General features: G+C 34.3%; 3 protein-coding genes across 6 annotated transcripts; 1 reads left to right on the top strand and 2 right to left on the bottom strand.

Moving 5' to 3' along the window:
• Window positions 1-944: 944 nt before the first annotated feature.
• On the bottom strand, window positions 945-3965 carry LOC130951809 (isocitrate dehydrogenase [NAD] catalytic subunit 5, mitochondrial-like). Its single transcript, XM_057880546.1, has 8 exons — window positions 3777-3965; window positions 3465-3660; window positions 2487-2807; window positions 2246-2407; window positions 2080-2154; window positions 1872-1981; window positions 1722-1794; window positions 945-1454 (listed from the first exon to the last, which is right to left on the bottom strand). Exons 2-8 carry the CDS (start codon window positions 3615-3617, stop codon window positions 1263-1265), a joined length of 1086 nt encoding a protein of 361 aa, XP_057736529.1. The 5' UTR covers window positions 3618-3660; window positions 3777-3965; the 3' UTR covers window positions 945-1262.
• Window positions 3966-4632: 667 nt separating this feature from the next.
• Window positions 4633-8255, top strand: LOC130947922 (glucose-6-phosphate 1-dehydrogenase, chloroplastic-like). Its single transcript, XM_057876634.1, has 10 exons — window positions 4633-4943; window positions 5258-5448; window positions 5792-5886; window positions 5987-6101; window positions 6332-6537; window positions 6617-6766; window positions 6851-6971; window positions 7139-7368; window positions 7467-7667; window positions 7914-8255. The coding sequence occupies exons 1-10, from the start codon at window positions 4718-4720 to the stop codon at window positions 8161-8163; spliced, it is 1785 nt and encodes a 594-aa protein (XP_057732617.1). The 5' UTR covers window positions 4633-4717; the 3' UTR covers window positions 8164-8255.
• Window positions 8256-8843: 588 nt separating this feature from the next.
• On the bottom strand, window positions 8844-14376 carry LOC130947378 (pentatricopeptide repeat-containing protein At4g26680, mitochondrial). Of its 4 annotated transcripts, XM_057876067.1 has the most exons (6): window positions 14260-14376; window positions 14047-14193; window positions 13560-13709; window positions 10169-12010; window positions 9495-9719; window positions 8844-9335 (listed from the first exon to the last, which is right to left on the bottom strand). In XM_057876067.1, the coding sequence occupies exon 4, from the start codon at window positions 11870-11872 to the stop codon at window positions 10178-10180; it is 1695 nt and encodes a 564-aa protein (XP_057732050.1). In that variant the 5' UTR covers window positions 11873-12010; window positions 13560-13709; window positions 14047-14193; window positions 14260-14376; the 3' UTR covers window positions 8844-9335; window positions 9495-9719; window positions 10169-10177. The 4 variants fall into 4 exon arrangements, with proteins under 4 accessions (XP_057732050.1, XP_057732049.1, XP_057732052.1 ...); XM_057876066.1 differs by having other exon boundaries at window positions 9495-12010; XM_057876069.1 differs by having other exon boundaries at window positions 9495-11935.
• Window positions 14377-15448: the final 1072 nt, after the last annotated feature.

Genomic DNA, 15448 nt, shown 5'->3' with positions numbered 1-15448 from the left:
ATATTAAAAATTATTTTATGTATTTTAAAATTCGAGAGATAAAATGTTAGAATTCAAAAATTTCAGGGACTGATTTAAAAATTATTCTAATTTAAAATTTCAATGAATTACCATACCCTTGCTCCACATAGAAGATTTTAAAATCCTCTAAAAACAATGCAACGGCTAACAGCTTTTGTTTTGTCCCTTTCAGTCTTTCACTCTACCTCTTTGTATCTCTGAACGGCTAAAACTATTTATATTCTAATCAACAGCTAAAACTACTTCCATTATACATAATTGACTATATTATATTATATAAATGACTCAATAATACCCTTCTAACATGTATATTCATACTTGAGTATTAATATGAACTTTTATCAGAATCATCTTTTAGCAATGTTGAATGGTAGAAAGTTCGTTTATCTTTCCGTGACAAATTGGTAATCCATGAAACACAATAGAAAAATAGCGTGTATCTTTGTTTACCTTATTAATGTCACAAAAATTACAAGTTATTACTACAACTACAATCTTTTTTAACATTAAAAATATCAAAATTTTCAGCAACATAAATCCATCATTTATAGTCAAATTTCCTCGTGAACTTTCCGACATTTTGAGACCAGAACTTACCTTGATCCAAGTGTGAGTTTTAGGGTATTTAGATTCCTTTTTTTTATTTTTACAAGAACAAAGATAATAAGAAATATTGCAAAAAACTATAAGATATTGACTTAGACACTTGGGCTTTGTTTGATTGGAGAGAAACAGAGAGAAAATTTTCCTTTCTTAATTACACATCAAAATTTGCAACTTTTTCTTCCTCTATTTCCCAACTACTTCACTTCAAATAAACGAAGCCTTACTATTTCAGTCTTTCTCACCATTATATTGGTGGTTGCGCAAATACCGATTAAAATAATGGGAGCAATTATAGGGAGAAAACGACAAAACAAATATAAAAACAAACTAATGGTACTTCATTTATTTAACTATATTATTGACAAAGAATACTAAAATGGACTAAGGAGGGTTATCCGACAAAGTACGTTTTAGAAGTGTAAGAGACTCCAACCCTCTCAAGTCCAAAACACTGCATAAGCAGCCAATATTAAAGACTTGCCCATGCCTTGTGGTTATAAGGTCACACCCTTAAATGAGTTTTTCCATTATGATGAGGTAATTCTAATCCTCGAAAAAAAAGCCGGGAAAAAATAAATAGGAAATTAGCAGAAAACAAAATTAGCAGCAATTCCGTGCCTACTCAAGAGCATAATTTAGAGATGATCAATAATTGCCTTGGTGAACTCGGTTGTCTTTGCTTTGCCTCCAAGATCGGCAGTTCGGTACTTCCCTTCTGCAATTGTGTTGAGGATGGCGTTTTGAATTCGGTCAGCTTTGTCATGGAGATTCAAATGGCGCAACATTGAAACACCACTCAGCAGTAAAGCAGTTGGATTTGCCAAATTCTACACAAGCACAAAGTTTCCTAGGTTAGAACATGTTTGTGACCACTAACACAGAAGTAAACTGACAACAATTACTATCCACAATTTTTTTTTTGAAGAAGAATAAAGAGAAGATCAAATTAGTTTTATGAAATCACAGAGGGCAAACTGGTATTGAGCACTTTCATGAAACAAGCATTCAAATCCCATATTCTGTAACAAGTTGATGATAAGGTGAACAGATCCATAACAGATAATATAAGGTTGAAAAAGAACTTTGCAGCTTACCTTTCCAGCAATATCAGGTGCTGAACCATGTACAGCCTCAGCTAGTGCAATACCTCCCTCACCAATGTTGCAGCTGAAACGTGTATGAAATGATGTCAGATGATAAGATTGTAACTTCTAGCTTTTGTTGACCAAAGTGCAAAAAATTACCTTGGTGTCAAGCCCAAACCCCCAACCAAGCCAGCACAAAGGTCACTAATAATGTCACCATAAAGGTTTGGCATCACTAGCACATCAAAAAGAGCAGGATTCTTCACAAGCTGTAAATTATAAAAATGAACAAGAGTAATTCCATTTTCAATACTCAAAATGAGTTTCCAAATACAGTTGCACCCTAAATCCAAGTTCACAAATATACCATCATGCAGCAATTGTCAATGACAACTTCCTCATACTTTATATCAGGATACTTCTCCGCAACCTCGCGACAGCACTAAAACAAATTTCAAAATAAAAGGTTACTATTAGGATTCACAAATAAAATAAGATAGATATCTATAGGTAATTTGAACATAAGGATAGACCTTGAGGAAAAGACCATCAGTCTTCTGCATAATGTTGGCCTTGTGAATAGCAGACACCCTCTCTCTTCCATGTTCTTTGGCATAGTGAAAAGCATACTCAGCGACCCTTAAACTTGCTTGGCGTGTAATGATTTTGAGACTTTCTACTACACCTCTCACAACCTGTTACACAATAATACTGAAAGATATATTAATCAGAACGTGGTTGATAGTATTTAACATCAACTGTTGTAAAGCTTACCTGATGTTCAAGCCCACTGTACTCTCCTTCTGTGTTTTCGCGGATCGTGATGAGATTTACATTATCATACCGAGTTTTGTAGCCAGGAAGGCTATAGCAGGGACGAACATTCGCATACAAATTAAGTTCTTTTCTTAGGGTAAGGTTCAACGAACGATGGCCTTTTCCAATGGGGGTGGCCATTGGCCCTTTCAAGCCAACCCGATTTTGCCGAACTGATTCCAAACTTTCCCATGTCAGAAAGCTCTGTGTTCTGGGGTCAATTTCAGTCCCTACATAGTGCTCTTCCCACTCTATGGGCACATCAGCTGCTTTGAATATCTAATCATCGCAATGGCAAGAATTCAGAGTTACAACTAATTCAAAGAATCTACGCAATTCCCTAAGAATATACTAGCAAGTAGACATAAAAAGAATCATATACAGCAAGATACCGAACCTGGAGAAAATCAAAAATCAAATATCAAACAAGTGAAAAATTCATCATTGGCAACTGCATAAATCAAATAAGTGTACCCACACTTGTATCTAAGTTCTCCCATCATGCATTTCCACAGACCTACAAACATTCTATCTTGATGTTACAACTTACAACCCCCTTCGAAACAATACTAACTGAGGGAAATAGGACCGGGAACAAAACAAATTGAAGCACAGGTTGTTAAAGTGTATCCAAAATAAAACCAAATTAGGCATGCAGCATTCACATTTTCTTAAAACAACAGAGAGAAAAATATATATATTATAATCTTCAAATTTCAAGCTATTCATAATTATTTACTTGTGTATCAAGTATGTCATCGTAATTTAATAAAATCATGCCTTCGAGAACACACATCTTTAGCTGAAAATGTAACTTTATAAATTACAGTAGTAAAACAAAGAACCTTCACTCAAAATCAACCATCCATAAAAAAAAAGGAATAAAAAAAGAAAGAAACAAATATACGACACTGTAGGGGAAAAGAGAGTTGAAACCTGTTTGACAGATTCAGCGATTTCGGGGCCAATACCGTCGCCGGGGAAGAGAGTGGCACGGATCGGAGTGGAAGAAACGGAGGAGAAGAATCTGGCGGCGGTGGAGCGGTTTCCAAGGGTTCGTTTGAGGAGCTGGAAGCCAGAAGAGGCCATCGTTGACGATGCCACACTCTTTGACCCAAATTAAGAGCACTCACTGCGTCGATTCAGACCACAGAAAAAAAAAGAATTAATTAAGAGATTAATAATACATGAGAGTGTTGTAATGTAGATTTGGAAGGAATGATTGCTAGGGATTCAAAAGGAACGTACCTTGTGATCGGGGATTCAAAATGTTAGTGCTTCATTGAGCGGAGAATGAATTGGGAACATTAGAAAGCAGAACGAAGTTCTTTTTCTTTTTCATTAATGTAATGTGATGTGTATAATGTATATTTTTCTCTCTTCTGAAACAACGGTGCGGATTCGCACGTTCGCTGCACTTTTCATTTTTTTACTGAGTGTCTAAATGAATAAAATTTGGTGAAACACATACGTGCAGTCAATTTTATATAAAATTAATAATTAATCGTTATTAGATGATTTGATTAAATTTTTATTTAATAGCTTTCAACTATCAATTTTATATGGAGTCGACTGTATCTGAATTTTTATCATAAAATTTTGATTCTTTAAAAAATAATTTATCAAAAAAAATTTTAAAAATGATACGAAATAAATTTGATAAATAAAAATATTTTTTAATAAATACAATTGTACATAAGTGTTTATTAAAGTTATTTTTAATATTTAAAATAATTTTAACAAATATAAATAAAATAGAGAATAAAAACAAATAAAGATATTTATTAATATATTATAAAATTATATTAGATTTTTAAATTTAAAAAAAAAAAGTTTTGAAAAATAAAGTACATAGATCTTTTAGTTGACTAATAGAAAGATTTATATACTTTAAACAAAAACGATTACAAATATAAATGATTGCAAAGAAAAACTTAGGCCTCACGTTGAGGATATTGTATGATGCGTTTTACAAAGTAACCCCCCATCTACCTTATATTTTGTTTGGCCGTTCCATGAACTCAAAGGGCAAATTTGGCATGATGCCAACTAAAAAGATGAAAGATATTATCCATTTTATTTCTTTAACGAGTAACTATATAAACTGAAACCACTGAACTCAACAAACTTGTTAGGTGTAGTTTCTGAGATTGAATTTTCTCATTGCATTAGTCTTGTGAAAAGATTTCATGGCCAATATTATTGTTCCTTCTCCAACCATTTTCACATCATCTTGTGTGTTAAGGAGTGAACAACAGCAACTTTTTGTAAGTAAACTCAATGCAGTGATTGGAGGCATAGATTCTTCTTATTCTTTATGGAATTCTTGCATTCAACCAAGAAACAATTCTAGGAACAATTTTCAGCTGAAATGCTCAAATGGGCATCCACTAAATAGCGTTTCTTCCCATGATGGTATGTTTCTTTACGTGATCCACTTGATTTAATTGTTGTTCTTGTTATGATGAAGCCGGAATTTTGCTGATTTTTTGGGTTGAGCTTAACTTTCTCATATTCTTAATGCTCCACACAAGATTTAAAGTTTTGCTCATAGTTATTGAATGCTGATCTTCTATGTTATGATGGCCCTTGTTTTCTTTAATGCCAAATGGTCATAGTTTTTTTATCAGTATATGAATTTGGACAAAACTTGTTGCAAAAGAAGTTTTAGGGTCCTGTTTATATCCTTGTTCTGAACTTTAATTTTGCTGTGAAACATACATTTTCAGGTGCAGTTGGAAGTTCATTGGCCAAAGAAGATAGCAAGCCTCAACCAACTGAAGCATCATATCCCTTGTCAGATTCAGAATGCATAGGATCCAACCTTAGCATAACTGTTGTTGGAGCTTCTGGAGACCTTGCCAAGAAGAAGATTTTTCCAGCACTCTTTGCTCTTTACTATGAAGATTGGCTACCTGAGGTCCTACTTCTCATAGTAGTTTTACTTCAAGTTTCAAGAAAGCTTAACTTTATTCCTTGAATTTGTAACCATAATTCGTTTAAGTCATCAATGTTTCAAAACTAGCATGCTTCGCGTCATTTAACGTGATAACTGGCAAGTCAAAAGATTTGCGACAGCAAGACTTAAATACTTGATGGAGTGCAATCTTGGGGACCAAAGTCTAACTTCAAAATCTGAAGAACCAAAGTTAATCATACTTATAAAGTTGAGAACTGAAGTGAACCTTTGAAACAGGCTTAACATTAAACAACTGGCAAGACCATTGCATCTGAGGCTTTGGTTTTTCTAAATGTTATTGCAGAATTTCATTGTGTATGGTTATGCTCGGACCAAAATGACCGACGAAGAATTAAGGAACATGATTAGCAGAACTTTAACATGTAGAATTGACAAGAGGTAAATGCTATTTGGTAGCATCATGTACAAGTTCACCCTGTTTCACTTTTCCCCATAGTTCTTTTTCATGTTGTAATATTGATGGTTCTGAACTTTGCAGGGAAAATTGTGAAGACAAAATGGATCAATTCTTGAAAAGATGTTTTTACCATTCTGGTCTGTATAACTCTGAGGATGATTTTTCAGACTTGGACTCCAAGCTGAAAGAGAAAGAGGTAATATTAACATAGCAATGATTTGTCTTTTATGCTATTTGTTTAAAACTTTTAACATAAATGTTCTTATCCCCTAAATATGAATCTCTTCTGCTAGGTGGTGTCATACAATTTAAGGGATTTCATGATTACTAATAACTCTATCAATGACTTCATACTAACTAACATTAGACTGAGATGGTAAGCTTCTGCTTAGTAATTATTCTTGAGACTAATTCTTTATACTGCAGGGTGGAAAAGATTCAAACAGGCTATTTTATTTGTCAATACCTCCAAATATATTTGTGGATGTGGTGAAATGTGCTAGCCTCAAAGCTTCTTCAAGAAATGGCTGGACAAGGGTTATTGTCGAAAAGCCATTTGGCCGCGACTCAGAATCATCAAGTGAGCTAACAAGATGTCTCAAGCAGTACCTAGCTGAAGAACAAATATTCAGGTGCATATGGTTCTTTTCATTTTTCTTTCTAACCTTTACAAGCTAAAAATGAAAGTTGGTAAGAATTGAAATCATTTAGGATTGACCATTACTTGGGGAAGGAGCTTGTGGAGAATCTATCAGTGCTTCGTTTTTCAAATCTTGTTTTTGAACCTCTATGGTGCCGGAACTACATTCGAAATGTTCAGCTAATATTTTCAGAGGATTTTGGAACAGAAGGAAGAGGAGGGTGAGTCATAGTCTCATACAAAACCTATTTCTTCATTGTGTTTTACAAACAAAACCATACTTCATTCTTAGTTTTTTTCTCCAGTTATTTTGATAACTATGGAATCATTCGCGATATAATGCAAAATCACCTTCTGCAAATACTAGCCTTGTTTGCAATGGAAACTCCTGTGAGCTTGGATGCTGAGGACATCAGAAATGAAAAGGTAAGTCTTATAAGTTTAAGCCTCAAAATTGAGTTTATGAGCTAAGTTTTATGATTCAAGATCACTAAAACTCTAGAGTTTGATAACCTTTGAACTTGCTGATGATGCTTTATTAATTGATCAATTCTGTTCAATGATTACACGTAAGATTGTTGTCTCAAACTCAGGTGAAGGTTCTTAGATCAATGAGACCAATTCAGTTAGAAGATGTTGTTGTTGGTCAATATAAGGGACACAACAAGGGTGGGAAATTATATCCTGGTTACACAGATGATCCTACTGTTCCAAAGGGTAGTCTAACTCCAACATTTGCAGCAGCCGCACTTTTCATCGACAATGCAAGATGGGATGGAGTTCCTTTTCTCATGAAAGCTGGCAAGGCTCTCCATACTAAACGGTATTAAATATTTCCTTTCCTGTAGCTCCGACTGCGTCTTTGAATTTTTCATGTTTTCTTGGGAATAGTAGTTACAAAAATCATGAATTTGTATCCAGTGCAGAAATCAGAGTCCAATTCAGGCATGTACCAGGTAACTTGTACAAGAGGAACTTTGGAACTGATCTGGACAAGACTACAAATGAGCTTGTGCTTCGAGTTCAACCTGATGAAGCTATATACTTGAAAATCAATAACAAGGTTCCTGGTTTGGGAATGCGACTAGATCGAAGCGACTTAAATTTGCTTTATCGAGCAAGGTATGAGACCTTTTCAAGATATGTACTGCCTAGAGTTAACTGAATTGACTTTATTTGGTAATGTTGCTGATTTAAACTTCTTAGAGATGATTTTTACAATATTAAGTTATAGTTAGTTTCTGGAAGCATAACATATTTTCACTCAACCAATTAAGTCTTGATAGTTCAAAAGTTTGTAAACAAGTTCCTGTGTACAAAAATTTTCAATTAGATCCCTATACTTTCAACATTAACGATTTTATGTAGGTATCCAAGGGAAATACCAGATGCATATGAGAGATTACTCTTGGATGCAATAGAAGGGGAAAGAAGGTTGTTCATTAGAAGTGATGAGCTTGATGCAGCTTGGTCACTCTTCACCCCATTGCTCAAAGAGATTGAGAGCAAGAAGATTGCTCCAGAGCTATATCCTTATGGTAGTAGAGGACCTGTTGGAGCACATTACCTTGCTGCAAAGCACAATGTAAGATGGGGTGATCTTGGTATTGAAGAATAATGATTAGTGTGACCACCAAAACATGTAATGTAATGAACTAATGACGCATATTCATCATTATTTTCTCTTTATAGTACAGTGATTTTTTGTGATTTGATTGCCTTAATTTTGGTTTGAAGAAGGCAATTTGATAAAGAAAAATGCCATAGCTTGTTATGTAACATGGCTTGTGCTTGCCACACTTTGAAGATAGCAAGTTGGTGTATAGTTAGGTAAATGTTGTTGAAGATCTAAATCATTATACTTTGTGCCAATTTACACCTGGATCTTGTATTTCTTAATAATATCACTGTAATAATAGTTACTGCATAGTGTAACTAGCGAAAATTCCAAACCATATTAAGGAAGTAATAACATATATAACATTAAGATATATTACATGTAAAATAACACGATGATGAAAATTGAAAGTGTATATATTCATGTATCATTTTAAATAAAATTATATAAATTCGTTTATTTAACTACTCTTTATTGAAATTATAACTTGTTTAAACATCGCAACATATAGTTTTTGAAAGAGCTGTGACTTGATACAAAGTCTTTAGACTCCTGTCATGAAGACAGTACATAAAAATTGGAAATAATTGTAATCTCAGCATCTGGTATCCATTGAAGTTCGGAGGACACTGTAAAAACTGGTATCTGTACAAGCACAAAATACCCACACACAGCTCACAAAATCAAGGGAGTGGATCAAGGAAATCTCACTCCTGTACTCATATTGAATTTAGAAAATGCAGAATTACAGTATGAAGTAATGAAACAGTAAAAATGAAAGATAGGGGCTGATATTAGAGAGTCAGCCTCTCTCCTAGTCTAATTCTCACTCCTTACTCCCAAAATCTGTATTCTCTCTCTCCAATCTGTTATCAAATACCCTCACGCCTCAGCTCTCATGCTTCCCTCACCACCCAAGCCATGTCGCAAGTTAGTTACAACCATATTTCCCATTTTACCCTCTCTTATTTCTTCTTCTATAGTGAAAAGGTAGGGGTGGAATTTTCCTTGATTTAGGATTGGAAGCTTCTATTCCTCTCTCTCCCAATACCCTTACATCATCAGGGAATGTAACGGACACCTTCAAAACTTTCACAATATTCTCCCCTTTGCTCTATTATCACACTCCTCCAATTGCAAGCTTCTCTTTCATAGCATAAATATGCACAAATCTGCAATACCATGATTTGCATCATATTCAAACATTAGACTACAAACTACAATAATTTTAATAGACTATAGTCAATATCACCCAAATCTTTATACTTAAAATAGTCAAATCAAATTAAGCATATAAGATTCTAGCAGCCTCATTCTTGATTATTGCTTACCAAATTTGCAGTACTTCTTTCTTTATTTGTCATCAGCAGCATGAAGACTATTCCACATCCATTCATGTGATAGATAATTGACAGATCATATATGTGAGTACCAACTCATCGTGCTCAACATGCCCATTGTTAAATCATTCGTCAACATAGCAGCAAATGTAGGTCTCATGGCTGCCAAGGAACAATGTTCTTTTGCAATAGCCCTATCTCATCCTCTGCTTGTGCCTGTCCATAGTACAAAGGCCTTTTACCCTATTCACATATTATGTTTCGAACCTCCAGCAAAAATGAATAACAATATAATGATAAGCTAAAACAGATAAAAGCTAGAAGGTTAAAGCAAGCAGCAAAAGACAAAAGTGAAGAAGAGGCTGATTGGGGAGCCACAAATCTGCATTATTTTGTTCTACTCAACCGCAACTTATGAGAGACACTGAAATTCCTATTATTAGAAGTAACAAGTATGCTTCTCACTCTTAAGGAAATATGAAGAGTGCCACCACTCAATTGGAGAAAATATATAGCTCAATTCGATATACTTATCTTTTATAATTGGTTTGATTGAACACCTTATCTACAGTGAACTTTCTCATGTTCGGAATAAGATATGCACATCCAATAAGTTATGTATTTGGACAGCTTCAATAGTTGAAAACTACATATGGGAAAGAAACCTGATAAGTTCAGTTCTTTGTCTCATTCTCTGGATGATCAATGGTTATCTGTCCTTTGTCAAAACCTTCCGGCAATAGATGCTTATTTTCCATCTCACTACATAGTGTGGATGCCAATTGATTTCTCCCACACCTACAAAGTCCACCACAGAGCTCAGACAAGACAAGAGAATCAGGAGCCATCGACCTGCCCAACATGTCCCTCAAGACCTGCACAGCACCATCAAAGTCTTCATTATGCAAGAAAGCAGACATCAACATCTTGAACGTATGCTCATTCGGATTACAACCACTCCTTATCATGCTCCTATAAATAAGAAAGGCACGCTCAGAGTTCTTTCTCGCACACTGCCCGGTGATCAGTGCCGAAAAGGTTGACGCATTTGGGACCAAGTTCTCCTTATCAAGTTCCTTAACCAGATACGCAGCCTTTTTCGTTTTCCCCTCCTTACACAATCCCAAAATCAATGCATTATAAGTCAGTATATCAGCCTTAATCCCATCCCTCCTCATCTCCTCATAAAGCCTTGTCCCCATTTCGCTGTTCCCAACTGAACTATACCCATTGATCAAAGTATTGTATGTCACAATATTAGCAGCCACATTGCAACCCTTCATCTCATTGAAAACCTTATTAGCCTCATGCAACTTCCTCTCCTTGCAGAACCCATTGATGATGGTGTTAAAAGTAACCACATTTGGTTGCACCCCATTATGCTCCATCAAGGACTTAACCTTCAATGCCAAACTAACCATACCCTTATTACAATACCCTGCAATCAATGCATTAAACGACACAACATTTGGACTCAAACCCATGTCCCTCATCTTCTCCAACACCTCAAAACCCTTCTGCAACTCCCCTAACTTGCAATAAGCACATATAACCATGTTAACAGTGTATACATTGATCGAAACACAAGACCTACGCATCTCGCAGTAGAACAACAAAGCTACCTCAGGCCTCTGCAAATGAATCAGAGAACTCATGAAAGCATTGCAGGACTCAACAGTGGGGAAGAACCCATACTCCTTCATGCGGCAAAACGTGTTAGTGGCATTCCTAATCTTATTCAAATGCGCAAAAGTCTTGAAAAGCGCATCAAAAACAAGAGGGGTGGAATCACACAAACGGTAAGAACACAACAATGATTCAAAGAGCTTAGAAGGCAAATCCAAATCCAAAGCGCCTGAATCAGCGATGATCCTCTTGAGGAGCGTTTGAATGGCTCTAAAGTTTCGGTTTTTGGCAAGAGTATGGAGTAAGATGGCGTGTGTTTCGAGGGAGTGGCAACTAGGGTTTTGGTTTTGGACCCAGTTGGAAAATTTGAGGGAGAGAACGGCGTCATTTTTGAGCTTGAGGAGGATGTGTTTGACCCTGAAGGGTGTGAGGGAATGTGAGAAAGGTTGGAGATTTTCCCACTGAGAGTGAATGATGTGGCTGTGGGAAACGTTAATGAAATCAAGGTCTTGGCCTTTGGCTTGAGGAATGGTTTGATGAGGAATGGGTATGAAGAAGGAACTGTTATTGGGAATCCTCTTACTTGGCTTGGTCCTAATAGTGGAAGTGATGGATTTGAAGGGTAAGGGAGAAGAAGACTCGATGGAAGAAGTTGAGAATCGATGGAAATGGAAGCAAAGGTTTCTCCAATTTCGTAGGAAAAGGTTCAATGAACAATTCCCTTTTCCAATGGGAGTGGCCATTGGCCCTTTCAAGCAAACCCGATTTTGCCAATGTGATTCCAAGCTTTAGCATGTCTGAAAGATCTGTGTCATAGGGTCAATTTCAGTTTCTACATAGTGCTCTTCCCACTCTATAGGCACATCAATTGCTTTGAATATCTAATCATTGCAATGGTAAGAATTCAGTCAATTTCTATGAATAATTAACAACTAACAAGTAGACATAATAACAACCATATATAGCAACATATAGAACTTGGAAAAAATCAAATATCAAAGTGAAAAAAAGTTCATCACTGGTAAAAGAAAAGAATAAACAAAACAAATTCATCCACACTTATATCTAAGTTTTCTGAACATGCATTTACACAGACCTAAGCCATATAGATGCCAGCACTACCGACCCTACATTACACAACAACAGCGATGTTGATGCAATAACCACTTTTCTTAGCATCTCCCCAACAATGAGTTCCTTCTATTAATAATGAGAAAGCATACCAAGTGATGGAAATATGACGAGATGACCACAGGTCCTCAAATTTTATTCAAAATCAATCCCAATGAGGCATGTCGGCATTCACATTTTCTTAAAATTTTAAACTACATATATAATCATCGCATTTCAAGAAAATAATTCTCCAACATACATCTTAAGCTGACAATGTTGACTTTATCAGATGAGGTATAAATAATAAATCATTAGTAGTAAAACAAAGGAGTTCCGCTCGCATCAATCAACCATCCATCCATGAACCAAAAAATAAATAAATAAAAGAAAGTAAATAGGGATGTACATGGTTAAGGTTAACCAAAAATAAACAGACCTAATTTCAGTTAACCAGAAATTTGGTTTAGGTTAGTAAACCAAACTAGTTTTAAATAAGAAAACTGGTTATTAACGGGTTACAAAAGTAGTAAGGCAGTTTTAAAAATGAAAACCAGTTTTAAAAAAGTAATCAATTTTGCATTTAAAAACTGGCTTTTTTCATTTAAAAACCAGTTTTATGCAAAATCAATTTTAACTTATAAACCAATTTTTGACACTTTAAAAGGCTAGTTTAGCCTTTTTACCATTATAAAACCGGTTTTTTACCCTTTCTAAATGAAAGATCATCCAAATTTGCCCTATCAGATCATATTATAAATACCAACAATGCTATTTGCATACTAAAATCAACCACCATGTACACAAATACATGTATAGTTTAACTAATTTTTAATGTGTATTTTGTATTTCAATTTGTATTCTACCCTGGTGGCTGATTTTGGGTTACACCTAGAATGATTGTATAAATACACATATGAAGAATATATCAATTTAGATGCACATTCTGAAAAATTGTTAGTATCATATTGAAAGCAACATAGTCATAACAAATTCTGAGGCATTTTACATAGCAAATCTAAATACCTATTTCTTTTCCAACTCTTTCCTTTAAAAGCTGCACAATATTCCTTAATATGAATTCACTACTAATCAACATGTTAAAGAAGTAAGAGCACATATCACCAAAACAATAAAGACAATAGAAAGTAACCACAACTTGCTGATAATACTATTAGCAGCAAGGAGAATGTATGTTTTGATCAATTTCAACACAGCCTATCATTCTTTTGCTCTAGTTTCTATAAACAACAGCTAAAATCAAAGAAAAAGCAGAGACAATTATGCATAATTTGAGCTAAGTGCAAGTAGAATACTAACTTGTTTGAGGCATTGGATTCTCTTAACTCAGCATCAGAAAATGCATTTGTTTGAGAGATAAGCCCGTCAAGACTGGAAGAAACATTTCCAACATGATCAACTACAATGTCCACTTCCCTGCATATGTATTCTTTTGGGTTCTCCACTACACTGCAAAAATGTAAAAAGTTCCAATTCGTCAGTGTCATGTTAACATGTGAAGCAACCAAACAAACTCTTTCGTAGAAAAACTTGGAAAGTGCAGGTACCAAGAAAGACAGAAAATCTTAACCAAAATAGACTATGGAATCAAATAGACCCCAAAAAAATGGAAAACGAATCTAACACCAAGTTTGTACTGATATAGGCTCTGCACTGTGTTAGAAAAATTCTCCATCAAAAAAATTATTCACAACAGAAAAAAAATAAACAAAAAAACAGAAGGCTAAAGACAAAGGAAGAGAACAACTGTGGCATTGGCATATAAGTAGAGGAATAGAGGACCTACCGGAACTGAGACAATGACGGCGACTGGAGGGCACCGCAGGAAGGCGGCGACGACGACGACCGGACGACTACTGGAAGACGAAGACACGGGAGGCGACAGACGGCCGGAGAACTTGGCGCTGCTGAGAGCGTGAGAAGGGAACTTGCGCTGCTGATTTTATTTAGGAATTAGGGTATTTTGACAGTCTGTAAATGAGAGAGAGAGAGTAGAAACCTGTTTGATAGATTCGACGATCTCCGGGAAGAGAGTGGCGGCGCGCGGGTAGGAGTGGAAAGCTGCGGAGGAGAACAACAAAATTGAAAAACCGAAATTAAATTATTTGGGATAATTGTTTCTAATTTATGATTTTTTTTTTTGTCTCTGCCAAAATCTCTTCCTAATATTTTAAATTTATTGTAAAATTAAGTCCACAAATATGAAGTACAATTTTAAAATATTTATTGTAAAATTAAGTCCACAAAATATGAAGTACAATTTTAAAATATATGAAAAACTTTTACAAGATGTTATTTTGAGTTAATAATTAAATTAGTCTCTGAAAAATAAATTATTTTTTAAATTTATTTTTAAAAAAATTACTAATTAAATTAGTCTTTTAAAATTTATAAGTTAATTATTTTTGTCTTTCTGTCACTTAATTAATAATTTTTGTCAATAATTAATGATATATAACGTTAAGTGATAATATATATTATAAGTAGCATTTAACTACACTAAATTGATAAATTTTTATAAATATATTTGTTTAATTTCTAATTAAATATGTTAAATTGTTAGGTGTCATGTATAATATGAGTTAATGTTTTATATTATTAATTATTAATGAAAACTGATAAGTAAGTGATTAAAAGATAAAAATAATTAATTTATAATATTTGTGAAGTATTAATTTAATTGATAAATTTTTTTAATAACAAATTTAAAAATTAAGCTATTTTTTAGGACTGATTTAATTGATTAACTTATATGGTTAAACTTGTTAAAAAAAGTGACTTAATTGTCTAACATTCTAAAATATAAAAATATCTCAAAATTAGAGGATATTTTTGTGTCTTGACCCTTTTTTTATCGTGAAAATAAATAAATAAAATAACAAAAAAACCTAATTACACTACAATATACATAAGGATATCTACTAAAAGAGAGACACAAATGATAATTAACATTCCGAAAAGACTTTTCTCAAAATCCACTACGTCTATACTACAAATTAATTACTATCCATTATTGGCGAGAGATCTTTTTTTCACAAATTTTGTTTGATAACTTCATGAATGCTTTTAGTTTTTGCGTTATCTTCCCCAAGTGTATTATTTAAGTAAGTATTTCTATTGAATTAATCATAAAAGTTAATAAATTATGACATAAATTTAAGGGTGGTAAAATGGGTTGAACTCGTCGG

The sequence above is a fragment of the Arachis stenosperma genome, chromosome 9, assembly GCF_014773155.1.
Source record: "Arachis stenosperma cultivar V10309 chromosome 9, arast.V10309.gnm1.PFL2, whole genome shotgun sequence".
NCBI lineage: Eukaryota > Viridiplantae > Streptophyta > Magnoliopsida > Fabales > Fabaceae > Arachis > Arachis stenosperma.
This window is presented reverse-complemented; position numbering and strand designations above follow the sequence as displayed.

Coding starts and splice junctions, on each gene's coding strand:
- LOC130951809 (XM_057880546.1), bottom strand. CDS start 3,617: ATGGCCTCTTCTGGCTTCCAGCTCCTCAAACGAACCCTTGGAAACCGC. Junction 2,155..2,245: donor CTGATGGTCTTTTCCTCAAG/GTCTATCCTTAT, acceptor AATTTGTTTTAG/TGCTGTCGCGAGGTTGCGGA. Junction 1,455..1,721: donor CACCTGATATTGCTGGAAAG/GTAAGCTGCAAA, acceptor GTGCTTGTGTAG/AATTTGGCAAATCCAACTGC.
- LOC130947922 (XM_057876634.1), top strand. CDS start 4,718: ATGGCCAATATTATTGTTCCTTCTCCAACCATTTTCACATCATCTTGT. Junction 4,944..5,257: donor TAGCGTTTCTTCCCATGATG/GTATGTTTCTTT, acceptor ATACATTTTCAG/GTGCAGTTGGAAGTTCATTG. Junction 5,449..5,791: donor ATGAAGATTGGCTACCTGAG/GTCCTACTTCTC, acceptor ATGTTATTGCAG/AATTTCATTGTGTATGGTTA.
- LOC130947378 (XM_057876066.1), bottom strand. CDS start 11,872: ATGGCCACTCCCATTGGAAAAGGGAATTGTTCATTGAACCTTTTCCTA.